At 35.7% G+C, this 12,580-nt stretch overlaps 1 protein-coding gene across 2 annotated transcripts in view; it reads right to left on the reverse strand.

Moving 5' to 3' along the window:
• Positions 1–12,580, reverse strand: part of GFM2 (GTP dependent ribosome recycling factor mitochondrial 2) — a 43,005-nt gene that overhangs the window by 25,538 nt on the left and 4,887 nt on the right. For both annotated transcript variants that reach the window (XM_054486989.2, XM_054486991.2), the window contains exons 3-8: positions 11,280–11,364; positions 9,752–9,809; positions 9,232–9,329; positions 4,401–4,526; positions 3,602–3,690; positions 625–713 (exon numbers count right to left, since the gene is read on the reverse strand). In XM_054486989.2, coding sequence (XP_054342964.1) covers positions 625–713; positions 3,602–3,690; positions 4,401–4,526; positions 9,232–9,329; positions 9,752–9,809; positions 11,280–11,364 — 545 coding nt within the window. The remainder of the gene's footprint in view (positions 1–624; positions 714–3,601; positions 3,691–4,400; positions 4,527–9,231; positions 9,330–9,751; positions 9,810–11,279; positions 11,365–12,580) is intronic.

Consider the following 12,580-nt stretch of genomic DNA (forward strand, 5'->3'; position numbering starts at 1 on the left):
TCTCTCCCTTTCACATTCTCTCCAAATCTTTCAAATATTCTTGATTCTCTGAATTATGTTCTCAGAACAATGCATCCACCATTCTATAAGTCTCTGACCATGACCAATACATCTCAGCATTAACTCTCTTCTGCCCTACATGCAGGTCTTACAGCATCTACATTCTCCTCTTCCAGTTCTTTATTGACAGTATCTTACCCAGTAACTAAGAAAATCAGAGAATATGGAAGAACACCTTCAAATGCAGGAAACAATTCTCTATTCTCTATCTTTAGCGATGATGGGAAGCGCCATACCTTCAGCAATATAGGGACTATACCACAGTTCTAAAGAGAATCAGTGGAATCATCAAGAAGCCACTTTGATCCAGAAATATGATTCAGTCTCTCTATACTAGAAACAGGATGATTCACCATCTATCAGCTATTAGTCCCAAATTGTTATATAATCTATGGATTAGCTGCTTTGAATTTTTTTATGGGAATAAACTGGGATTCCATGGAATATTTATACCCTATAATACAATAGGAAAAAAAATAGCTATTTCTAAATTTAAGTTACAGTTCATTAAAAGCTCAAATTGTAGTTTCACCCTAATAAGCCAATGAAACACATTTCAAATACCTTGCTCCAGTTTTGTCCATCTTGTTTAAAAAACAGATTCGAGGTATATTGTGTTTATCAGCTTGCCTCCATACTGTGAGAGTCTGGGCCTAAAGCAAAGATGAGGGAAAAAATACATACTGAACAAAAGTAACTATGTTACTAGACCTGGAATGAAGAGATCCAAAAATCTACTGTCAGATAAATTGGGCCCTATTCTAGCAGAGAATTAGTACAACTGCACTTATATTTCTAGGGTCACTCTTTAGCTATCAAGTTAACACAGCCGGGAATGCGATGAAGTGTGAAGGGGAGTGTGCTTCAAACCACTTGAGAATACTCTGGGTGAACTAGGTGGCCACACAAAGAGAATTAACACCTAGGAGATACTGAGAATCATGGAAAGTGAACTTAACTGAGAATCAGGAGACCTACTTTTTGTTTGGCTTCACTTTTCCTAGTAAATGTCATATGACACTGAACTCATTTAATGTCAGGTTTCTGATCTATGAAATAAGAATTTTGCCTTAATTATTTCAGACACTTGTTTTGAGGTAAAAGAAATATAGGAGTGTACTATAAAGAAGCCAGTTTATTTTTTAGGTAAAATTTATATACAATAAAATACAGATATTAAGTGTATAGCTCAATGCGTTTTGATAAAAGTACGTTTGTGTAACTACTACCCCACTTAGGACATAGAACATTAAATTACTCCTGAAATTTTTCTCACCCCTGTCTCCTATAAGCAACCTGTCCTGATTTCTGTCACCATAGCTTCAGTGTCTTATTCTTGAACCTCATACAAAATAGCATGGCTTCTTTGGCTTAACATGTTTTTAACATTCATCCACATTGTTAGGTATATCAGTTCTTTTTAATTATATATACATACCAGTTGGTTTTCCTATCCACCTGTGGATGTGTACTTGGATTGTTTCTAGTTTGGAGCTCTTATGAATTTAGCTGCTATAAACATTCTGAACATGTCTTTGGTGGACAAATGTCTTCATTCTCTTGGATAAAGATATACGAGAACTGCTTGAGTATATTTAAACTTTATAAGAAAATTCCACCAGGTGCGGTGGCTCACGCCTGTAATCCCAGCACTGTGGGAGGCTGAGGCAGGTGGATCACTTGAGGTCAGAAGTTCAAGACCAGCCTGGCCAACATGGTGAAACTCTGTCTCTACTAAAAATACAAAACTTAGCCAGGTGTGGTGGTGCACACCTGTAGTCCCAGATACTCAGGAAGCTGAGGCACAAGAATCGCTTGAACCCGGGAGACAGAGGTTATAGTGAGCCAAGACTGCACCACTGCATTCCAGCCTGGGCAACAGAGTGAGACTCCTGTCTCAAAATAAATAAATAAAATAAAATAAAATAAAATAAAAAAACTTCCAAATAGTCTTCCAAAGTAGTTGCATTATTTTGCAGTCATTTTAATTTTTTTTGAGACAGGGTCTCACTCTGTTGCCCAGGCTGGAATGCAGTGGTGCGATCAAGGCTCACTGCAGCCCCAACCTCCCCGCTGGGCTCAAGCAATTCTCTCATCTCAGCCTCTGGAGTAGCTGGGACGACAAGTGCACGCCACCACACCCAGCTAATATTTTTTTGTATTTTATAAAGATGGGGTTTCGCCATGTTGCTCAGGCTGGTCTCTAACTCCTGGGCTCAAGCGAACCCACCTGCCTCAGCCTCCCAAAGTGATGGGATTACAGGTGTGAGCCACCATGCCTGGCCTCTATTTTGCAGTCTTATCAACAATGTGTAAGATTTCTAGTTGTTTCACATCCTCACCAACATTTGCTATCACTCTTTTTAATTATAAACATTCTTTTAGGTGTGAAATTGAATCTGTGATTTTAATTTGCATTTTCCTGAGGACTAATGAGATTATACATCTTTTCATGTGCTTACTAGTCATTCACATGTGTTCTTTTGTGAAGTGTCCATTCAAGTTTTTTGTCCATTTTTTTCTGGGTTATTACTGATTTATAGTTCTTCATATAGTCTGGATACAAATCCATGGTTATAGATATGTACTATAAATACTTCAGTATTTATTTCCCAAGAACAATCATATTCTCTTATATAACCAGTACTATTATTGCATTCAGGAAATTTAATATTTGTATAATATGTTTATCTAACATTACAAGTATTTTCTCATATTCCTTGTGTTTTTAATTTTTTTGTTTTAATGAACAGCTGTAATTTTGATAAAGTTCCAGGAATCAACTTTTGTTATTTATGTGTCATGTTTCTTATGTCCTCTAAGAAATTTTTACCTACCCCAAGGCTGTAAAGATATTTTTCTTCTAGAAGCTATGTATACATAACTTAACACTGTGATCCACTCCAAATTAATTTTTGTGTATGATGAGGTATGTGTGTGAGGCGTGGGGGGTGAATATCATAAATTTTCAAAGAACAAAAACATATTGCAAGTCAAAACAAAAAACTCCCACCATCCCACTTGCCAGCTAAAAGCCCATCCATTGTTTAAAACAAGTGCCTTCTCCTTCATGAATTCAGAAACTTCCTGTTCAAGCACATTTCAGTCTTGTAAGTAATGCAATCTGTTTGAATGATTAAGCGTCAAATTTATCTAAAGTTATAACAACAGAAAAATGGAACTATTAGGAAATAAAGTGACCCAGAAAGAAACAGAAATAACAGTGTATAATCAATCTCACACCACAGTGTCTTCTGCCAGAATCCATGAAACTATGGCAGGCTAACTTGCTAGCTCGAAAGTAAGGTAGAATCTCTGATCCCTCAAAGTTCTTGACACTAGCTTTCATATTTCTCCTTTTACTATGAAATATCTGAGATTACATATAGATTACATCTCAATATAAATTGATTTCCTTTTACCATTATTTGATTTATGTGAACTTACCAAATAGATGGTTACAGTTAACTAAATTTGATATATTCTACTTTTTAAAAAATCATGCTGTTCTAATTCCCTTTACTCTGGCAATATTATTTACCTCTACACCAGCAGAGGCATCAAATACAGCCACTGCACCATCCAACACTCTTAGGCACCGCTCAACCTCCAAGGTAAAGTCCACATGACCTAAGAAAAAGATAAGACGTATAATGCCTTCTTTTTAACAAAACCATCATATGAACCAGCAATCTCACATCTCACTCCTAGCGGGGGGGGTGTGTGTGTGTGTGTGTGTGTGTGTGTGTGTGTATCTAAAGGTATTGAAAGCAGAGTCTCAAAGAGCTATTTGCACACCCTCCATAGCAGCAACTGGTAGACAAAAGGTGGAAACAACCCAAATGTCCACTGATGTATGAATGGATGAACAAAATGTGATATATACAAACAATGGAATACTACACAGAATAAAAAAGAAAATATTGTAGCACATTGTCACATGCTACAATATGAGAAAATTTGAGGGCTTTATGCTAATGAGATAAGCCAATCACAAGAGGACAAATACTGTATGAGTCCACTTACATAAGGCATCTAAGCTAGTCAAATTCATAGGTATACAAAGTAGACAGTGGTTAGCAGGGGTGGAGGGAGGGGGCAAAAGGGAATTGTTGTCCAATGAATACAGTTTCATTTCTGCAAGATAAAAAAGTTCTGGACATCTGTTTCACAGCAATGTGATTATACTTAACACTATTAAACTGCACACTTAAAAATGGTTGAGATGGTAAATTTTGCAACACTTTTTTTACCACAATAAAAAGCAAAACAAAAACCCCATAAAAACAAAAAAACTCCAAATGACGCAGCATCTCTGTATTACTGGAATAGTACTATACCTGGTGTATCAATTAGATTGACTCTATAACCTTTCCAATCAAATGTAACAGCAGCTGATTGAATAGTAATGCCTCTTTCTCGCTCTTGGGCCATGAAATCTGTCACTGTGTCTCCATCATCAACATCTAGCCAGGAAAAAAGACGATACAGTTTAGTCTTAATAGCAAGTGTATTTTATTCGTGCTCAGTATCTACCTGACACAGTTTAATCTGCCTTAAGAAAAATCTTTCCTAAAATATTTGGTTTAATAGAGCCTTTACTCTTTCACTAAGTAAATCCTCATGGTAGAAAAAGTTTTTCAGCTAGATTAGTAATTTTGCCATAAAAGGAATTTTTCATCAAGACGAAAATCTTTTAAGTTTACTGAACCATATACTTCTTTTATTTCTTAATAGCTTAACTATCATTACCCCCTTTTTATCTGATGTCCCTCCCTCCTGATCCCTAACTCACCTAACACATAAAGACTCACATAAACTTAAGGTAAAGGGGGGAAAAAGATATTCCATGCTAATGGACACCAAAAGTGAGCAGGAATAACTGTTCTTATATCAGACAAAACAATCTTTAAAGAAGCAGCAGTTAAAAAACACAAAGAGGGATATTATACAATGATAAAAAGACTAGTCCAACAGGAAAATATTGCGATCCTAAATATATATGCACATAACATTGCAGCTCCCAAATTTATAAAATAATTACTACTAGACCTAAGAAATGAGATAGACAGCAACACAATAATAGTGGGGGACTTTAATACTCTACTGACAGCACTAGACAGGTCATCGAGACAAAAGGTCAACAAAGAAACAATGGACTGGCCAGACGCAGTGGCTCATGCATGTCATCCCAGCACTTTGGAAGGCTGAGGCAGGCGGATTACCTGAGGTCAGGAGTTCAAGACCAGCCAGGCCAACATAAAAATACAAAAATTAGCCAGGCATGACGGCGAGCACCTATAATCCCAGCTACTTGGGAGGCTGAGGTAGGGGAATCACTTGAACCCGGGAGGTGGAGTTTGCAATCAGCCAAGATCGTGCCATTTCACTCCAGGCTGGATGACACAGCCAGACTTCATCTCAAAAAAGAGACAATGGACTTAAACTATATCCTAGAACAAAAAGACTTAATAAATCTTTACAGAACATTCTTCCCAAAAACTGAAGAATATATATTCTATTCATCAGCATGTAGAACATTCTCCAAGACAAACCACATGACAGGCTACAAAACAAGTCTCAATAAAGTTAAGAAAATCAAAATTATATCAAGTACTCTCTCATATCATAGTGGAATAAAACTGGAAATCAACTCCAAAAGGAACCCTCAAAACCATGCAAATACATGGAAATTAAATAACCTGCTCCTGAATGATCATTGGGTCAACAATGAAATCAAGATGGAAATTTAAAAAGTGAAATGAAAAGCTGGTTCTTTGAAAAGATAAATAAAATTGATAGACCATTAGTAAGATTAACCAAGAACAGAAAATATCCAAATAAGCTCAATTGGAAACAAAACAGGAGATACTATAACTGATACCACAGAAATACAAAAGATCATTCAAAGCTACTATGAACACCTTTACACGCATAAACTAGAAAACCTAGAGGAGATGGATAAATTCCTGGAAATATACAATCCTCCTAGATTAAACCAGGAAGAAATAGAAACTGAACAGACCAATAACAGTGAGAAGGAAATGGTAATTAACAAGTTGCCAACAAAAAAAGTCTAGGACCAGATGGATTCACAGCTGAATTCTATCAGACATTCAAAGAATTGGCACCAATTCTATTGATGCTATTCCACAGATAGAGGGAATCCTCCCTAAATCATTCTATGAAGCCAGTATCACCGTAATACCAAAAGCAGGAAAAGACACAACAAAAAAAGGAAAACTACAGACCAATATCCCTGATAAACACAGAAGCAAAAATCCTCAACAGAATACTAGCTGAATCCAACAGCATACCAAAAATATAATCCACCATGATCAAGTAGGTTTCATACCAGGAATACAGGGATAGTTTAACATCTGCAAGTCAATAAATGTGATATATCACATAAACAAAATTTAAAACAAAAATCACATGATCATCTCAATAGACTCAGAAAAAGCATTTGACAAAATCCAGCATCCCTCTATGATTAAAACCCTCCTCAAAATTGGCATAGAAGGGACATACCTTAAAGTAATGAAAGCTAACTATGACAAACCCACAGCCAACATTATACATATATGTGTATACAAATATACATATATGTGTATATACATCTACACATACATACACACCACATTTTCTTTGAAAATGCATATCAAAAGCACAATGCAATACCACCTTACTCCTGCAAGAATGGCCACAATCAAAAAATAACAGATGTTGGAGTGGATGTGGAGTGGACATATACACCACATTTTGTTTATCCACTCATTGATTGGCATTTGAGCCGGTTCCATATTTTTGCGAATTGTGATGTTATAAACATGCGTGGTCAAGTATCTTTTTCGTATAATTATTTCTTTTCCTCTGGGTAGATACCAAATAGTGGGATTGCTGGATCAAATGGTAGTTCTACTTTTAGTTTTTAAAGGAATCTCCACACTGTTTTGCACAGTGGTTGTACTAGCTTACATTCCCACTAACAGTGTAAAGTCTATATATATATATACATACACACAAATATACACACCATGGAATACTACTCAGTCATAAAAAAGAACGAAATAATGGCATTCACAGCAACCTGGATGGAACTGGAGACCACTATTCTTGGATGGAATTGGAGGCCAGGATTCTAAGTGTAGTAACTCAGAAATGGAAAACTGACATCATTTGTTCTCACTCATAAGTGGGATCTAAGCTATGAGGATGCAAAGGCATTAGAACGATACAATGAACTTCGGGGACTCAGGGGAAAGGGCGGGAGGGGAGTGAGGGATAAAAGACTACACATTGGGTACAGTGTACACAACTTGAGTAATGGGTGCACCAAAATCTCAGAAACCACCCCTAAAGAACTTATGTAACCAACCACCTGTTCTCCAAAAGCCTATTGAAATAAAAAATAAAATAAAATAAGCCTTAGGGGAGAAAACGGTTAACCTAGTTGCTTTTTAGAATATAAAGTCTAAGATTATCTTTAATTATAAATATAATAAACGAGTTATGATAAAGACATAAAATTAAGGGCAATCACAGAGAAAATGTGTGTGTATATAAAACAGAAAGAACATTCTATGTGGGTTCTATTTTTATATATTCAGTTTCTTGGCATCATAAGATTGTGTACACGTCTAGTTTACCTTACTATGAGAGCAAGGTCTTGATATTCTCCTTTTTAACTGTAAATAAGTTATTGCCATGACTTTTGTAGATGATTTTTCAGCTTAGTGACTATAATTACTGTAAAGCTTGATTTCTTCTTGTTATAATAAACTGCATTAGTTTGAAATAAATAAATAAAAACACATGGAATATTATTCAGCCTTATAAAAGGAATCTTCACTAGAGGCCACTTTGAGACCAGCCTGAGCAACATACTGAGGCCCTGTCTCTACCAAAAATACAAAAGTTAGCCAAGTGTGGTGGCACCTGCCTGTAGTTCCAGCTACTCAGGAGGCTGAGGCAGGAGGATCTCTTGTGCCCAAGAGTTCAAGGCTGCAATGAGCTGTGACTGGGCCACTGCACTCCAGCCTGGGCAACAGAGCAAGATCCTATGTCTCTAAAAAAAAAAAAATTAAAAAATTAAAAAGGAATCTTGACACATGCTATAACATGGATGAACCTTGAGGACATTGTGCTATGTGAAATAAACCAGTCATAGAAAGACAAATACTTACGATTCCATTTATATGAGGTACCTAGAGTAGTCAAAGTCATGAAGAAAAAGTAGAAGGGTGGTTGCAAGGGACTGGGGAGAGGGGAAAATGGGAGTTGTTTAATGGGTATAGAATTTCAATTTTGTAAGATGAAAACGTTTTGAAGATTGGTTGCACAATAATGTGAATATACTTAACACTACTGAAATAGTTAACACTTAGAAATAGTTAAGATGGTAAATTTTATGTTTTCTTAACTACAATTTAAAAGACAAAAGATAACTTGGTTAAGGATTCACAAAATCCTCTTTGACATGAGAATTTAACTTCTGGTTACTTTTTTTGGTTCTTTTCTTCTAGAAGCCAGATTAACAGAGGTATGTCAACTACGTTCCTAGGCAATGTAACTTATGGAAAAAATAACTTCTGATTGGTAAACTAAATCTGAATTGCGAAGAACTATAAATGAATTATATAAGTACCTTATGGAGATACCGAACTCTGGGCTTCCCTGGGTAGCCAGGTGTACCTTAGGTGACACCTGGAAGCTATGCCTATGAAGTTATAACAAGAGATATTCATTCCTATGGGGCATGAATCTTCTAAGCTAGGGTGGCTCCTGTGAATCTTGTCACCTTGCATCTAATCTATTACTCTGGGGCAGCCAAAGAAGATAGCTCCCAGATAGCTATGGGAACTGCTATAAGAACTCTTCTAGAAAGAAACACTTAATGCTGGTCTGTTGGTAAGCTGTGGTTTCTGTCCTGTAGCATTCTGAGTAGACGAGTGTCCAATGGGGCCTATGATAGTCTTATAAGTCTGAATATTTAGTTGAATCTAAGAAGACCCTTTGGTGGGTACTGCAACTATCTTATCTTTAAATTGTGGTTTAGACATCAGTAGCTCTATGCCATATTCGAGGTGTGTAGGTTGACTTGTTAACCAAAATATTTTCCAATGATGCTTTTGCTAATGGCGGGTGGGAAGAGGAGGAATCCATTCTAACCTCCCAGTGATCTTGTATATCCAGAATAGTACAATATTCTTTCTGTGGTGGTAGTTTTGCCTGCATCAATATGAGCCATAATTCCAATATTACGGATTCTGTTTAAAAGGAAAAAATAAGATAAACTTTACTAAAATTGTAAAACCAAAGTATATATGCTATCCAAATTTCAAAGCTGGTATTTCTATAATTTATAAAACTGTGTAAAAACTAGAAAAATGGAAAACATTTAGAGTATATCCACATTACTCTGATAAGATAGCTAAGTAACAAAAGGGCTAACTACAACCTACAATTTTGAGACTATCTTATATTCATTCTATGAAGTGTGCTGTTGTTACATTAAAAATTTTTAGCATTAAATTGAGAAAAAATAGCTAAGATACATTATCAACATCTATTTAAAATTGGCTAGGACAGAAAGTCATAGAAATTACAGCATTCACTATTGTCCATCAGAGAAAACCTGTAAATTTTCGTGACAGTCTATGGAAAAGCATGATATAATGATAGTACTTACTTAGCTATGGGAGGATTGATGATGGAATGAAGGGATTTGATATCATTTCCTATTAAGCCTAATGAAAAGAAAGTTAAAATTGAACTGTTACATTTATGAAATTTTCCTTTAATTTATAAATGAAAGACTTTAAAATAACTTTAAGCAAATACTGTAATTCCAAATAAAGTAAAATTCAAGCTAAATAAATCTAAAATAAACTAAAATTTATTTCCTTGCAATGTATAAGGAAAGCTATGGATGACAATAAAACAAGGTAAAAGTTTTAAACATCAAGTTCTAGATCATATCCTCAGAAAAATACAGATTCACCCCAATCTGTGCCACCTACTTCACTTCCATTTACAAAATTGTGGAATTAGAATAAATGCTAATAATAATCTTAAGGCAATGATCCTGAATCAAAGAAAAATTTTTAAATGCACAGTCCTATAGACCTGCCTTTTCCAGGGTTTGAAGAGCTAAGAGTGATCCTCATGTCAGTTGATAATGAATCATTATACAATTTGGAACTTGCCTTCCTCAGCAATCCCAGGACACATACCTTTAAAGACAGCCCGGGAGGTTTCATTGAATAGAAGCTATAACAATTTAATACTTTTGAAAGGCCAAGCAGTATTTCTTAAATAAAAAAGTCCATATGGCTTATTCTATACTTAATATACAATTTACTAATATTAAGAAGTAATTTCTAAAGAAACAAGGCAGTTACATTTGTAAATTTAATTAAAACCTTCCTGTTATTTAAACCATTTCTCCCATGTTTCTATAATACAAAAAGGAGAATTTTATATTATTTTGAAACTTCATGGTGGTTTGAAGATCAAAAGATAATCTATACTACTACAGTTAAATTCACATTAGCAAAATTCAGAGACCTAGATACACACCAATAACGTAGCCCATTAAATTAATCTGCCCTTGTAAGTCAATAGCCAATCAGTATTTTTATTCTATTATTCTCACATGACAAACACAGTAATGAGAACAGCAACAGAATTAAACTAGTTTCATAGAGTCTACCATACACTTGCTTGTTTCAAACACAGAAAGGACACTCAGAAGTAAGTCAGCTCCTCCACCTTCCAGCTTCTGATGCCATGTATCTAACCTAAACAATCCCAAATACTTAACCAAACTACTTATAACAATCCTCAAAATAAATTATTCTAGTAAATCTCTCTTGACAGAAAACACTTGCATAAAAAACAGAAATAAACTAGAAAAAAAAATTCACAAGAGCAGTCTACAATTACACTCACATGTTAAACTTCCAAACTAGCTACTAAAGCCACCAACCTTTCCTTTGCTCAGTTCATCGGCATGTTCCTCAGATGAGGAGCACAACTCTACTAGTATTTCGTTCTGGCACCTATCTGAACACTCCCACCCCTAATAATCTCAAGGAAATAGCCAAGAAGTAAAAAATGGTTACAGAGCCCTAATAAGAGAGATTCTTGCAAACAAGAGAGAGAAAAGAGATAAAGCAAACAGCTTAGATAAAATTAGAAGACTCTAACATTTGTACCTGGTAGAGAACTGCAATTTCTTCCAAGTGGCACATGTGGCTTTAATCTTTTTAAACTTGCTCTTATTTTATAGCAGCATATATTCTAGTAAACAGAAAAAGAAACTTGACATTAATCTGATTTTAGCATCACTTATTACAGTGTTAATATTGTAATTATGCTTTGTCAGAAGATAAAATATTTCGTACAGCTTTAAAGTAGTCCTAATTTATTAACTCCAATTCTTTTAAAAAATGACAATCCAAATATATCCTAGGGGAAAGAATAAGGATAAAATTAATACTGATTTGCTATTTTGAGCTGACCTTAAAACAACGGTTTTCCTCAACCTGCAGCATTATAGCATGGGCTGAGGGCTTGTTTGAAACACATGCTTAGGCTCCACTCCAGACAAGAGAATCAGAAACTCTTGGGGATGGAGCCAAACAATCTGTTTAAACTAGCTCTCCAGGTGATTCTATTAGCTATAGATTGAGAACCACAACCCTAAAGTTCCGAAAGTCAGAAGCTGAGAGAGTCAGAAAGGTTAAATAAGGTATCTCACCCAGGATACACCTTGGTTTTCCTCTACATCTGCTGAAAGGTCAGTAGGGGGCAATGAACTCTAAAACCATTAGTTGTTTTCAGGATTTATTATGGTTACACATTAGAATCATCTGGAAAGCTTCTTGAAGACACGGGGGTGGGGAGAGAAAACGAGAACTGGAGGAACTGGGCAGTGGCATTTAAAAAAAATTCCCAGGGTGTCTCCAACGTAGCATTCAACTGAGACACTGAGTTAGAGCAGGTCTGCTTAAGGCCAAACCTATCTCCTCTACCTTAGCTGCTTACCTAACCTTCTCATGTTCTCATGTAAAGGCTGAATATTCTCCACCTCAGTTTATGCCCAGACCACTAGATACACATTTAATAGCTGCCAACGTAGTTGGAATTGTTAGTGTATGTAATGATTTAGGGCCACCACAATCTGCTTTTTGTTTCACGAACTGCATATCTGTGCGATCTATATTATTTCTACATTAGTTACGAAGTTTCTGGCAATAATATGCTACTATCCTCAGAAAATAATTCCACCGCATAATGACTAGGATAAGATCCAGTGTCTATCACAGCGTGCATAGTCTGAAAGTGTCAGCAATAAAAGCACTGAAGAAAAACTGGGTAACTCCTTGGGCCACTTAATGAGATCACAAATGGAATATAGAAATATATCTTCTTCAAAATGCTGCTCAGGTGATTTTTAAAGTAGCAACAAAAAAAAAATTGTAGATGAATGGTAAGGTTTCTTAAGGGTTACAGG

This window comes from Pongo pygmaeus, chromosome 4, assembly GCF_028885625.2.
Source record: "Pongo pygmaeus isolate AG05252 chromosome 4, NHGRI_mPonPyg2-v2.0_pri, whole genome shotgun sequence".
Classification (NCBI taxonomy): Eukaryota; Metazoa; Chordata; class Mammalia; order Primates; family Hominidae; genus Pongo; species Pongo pygmaeus.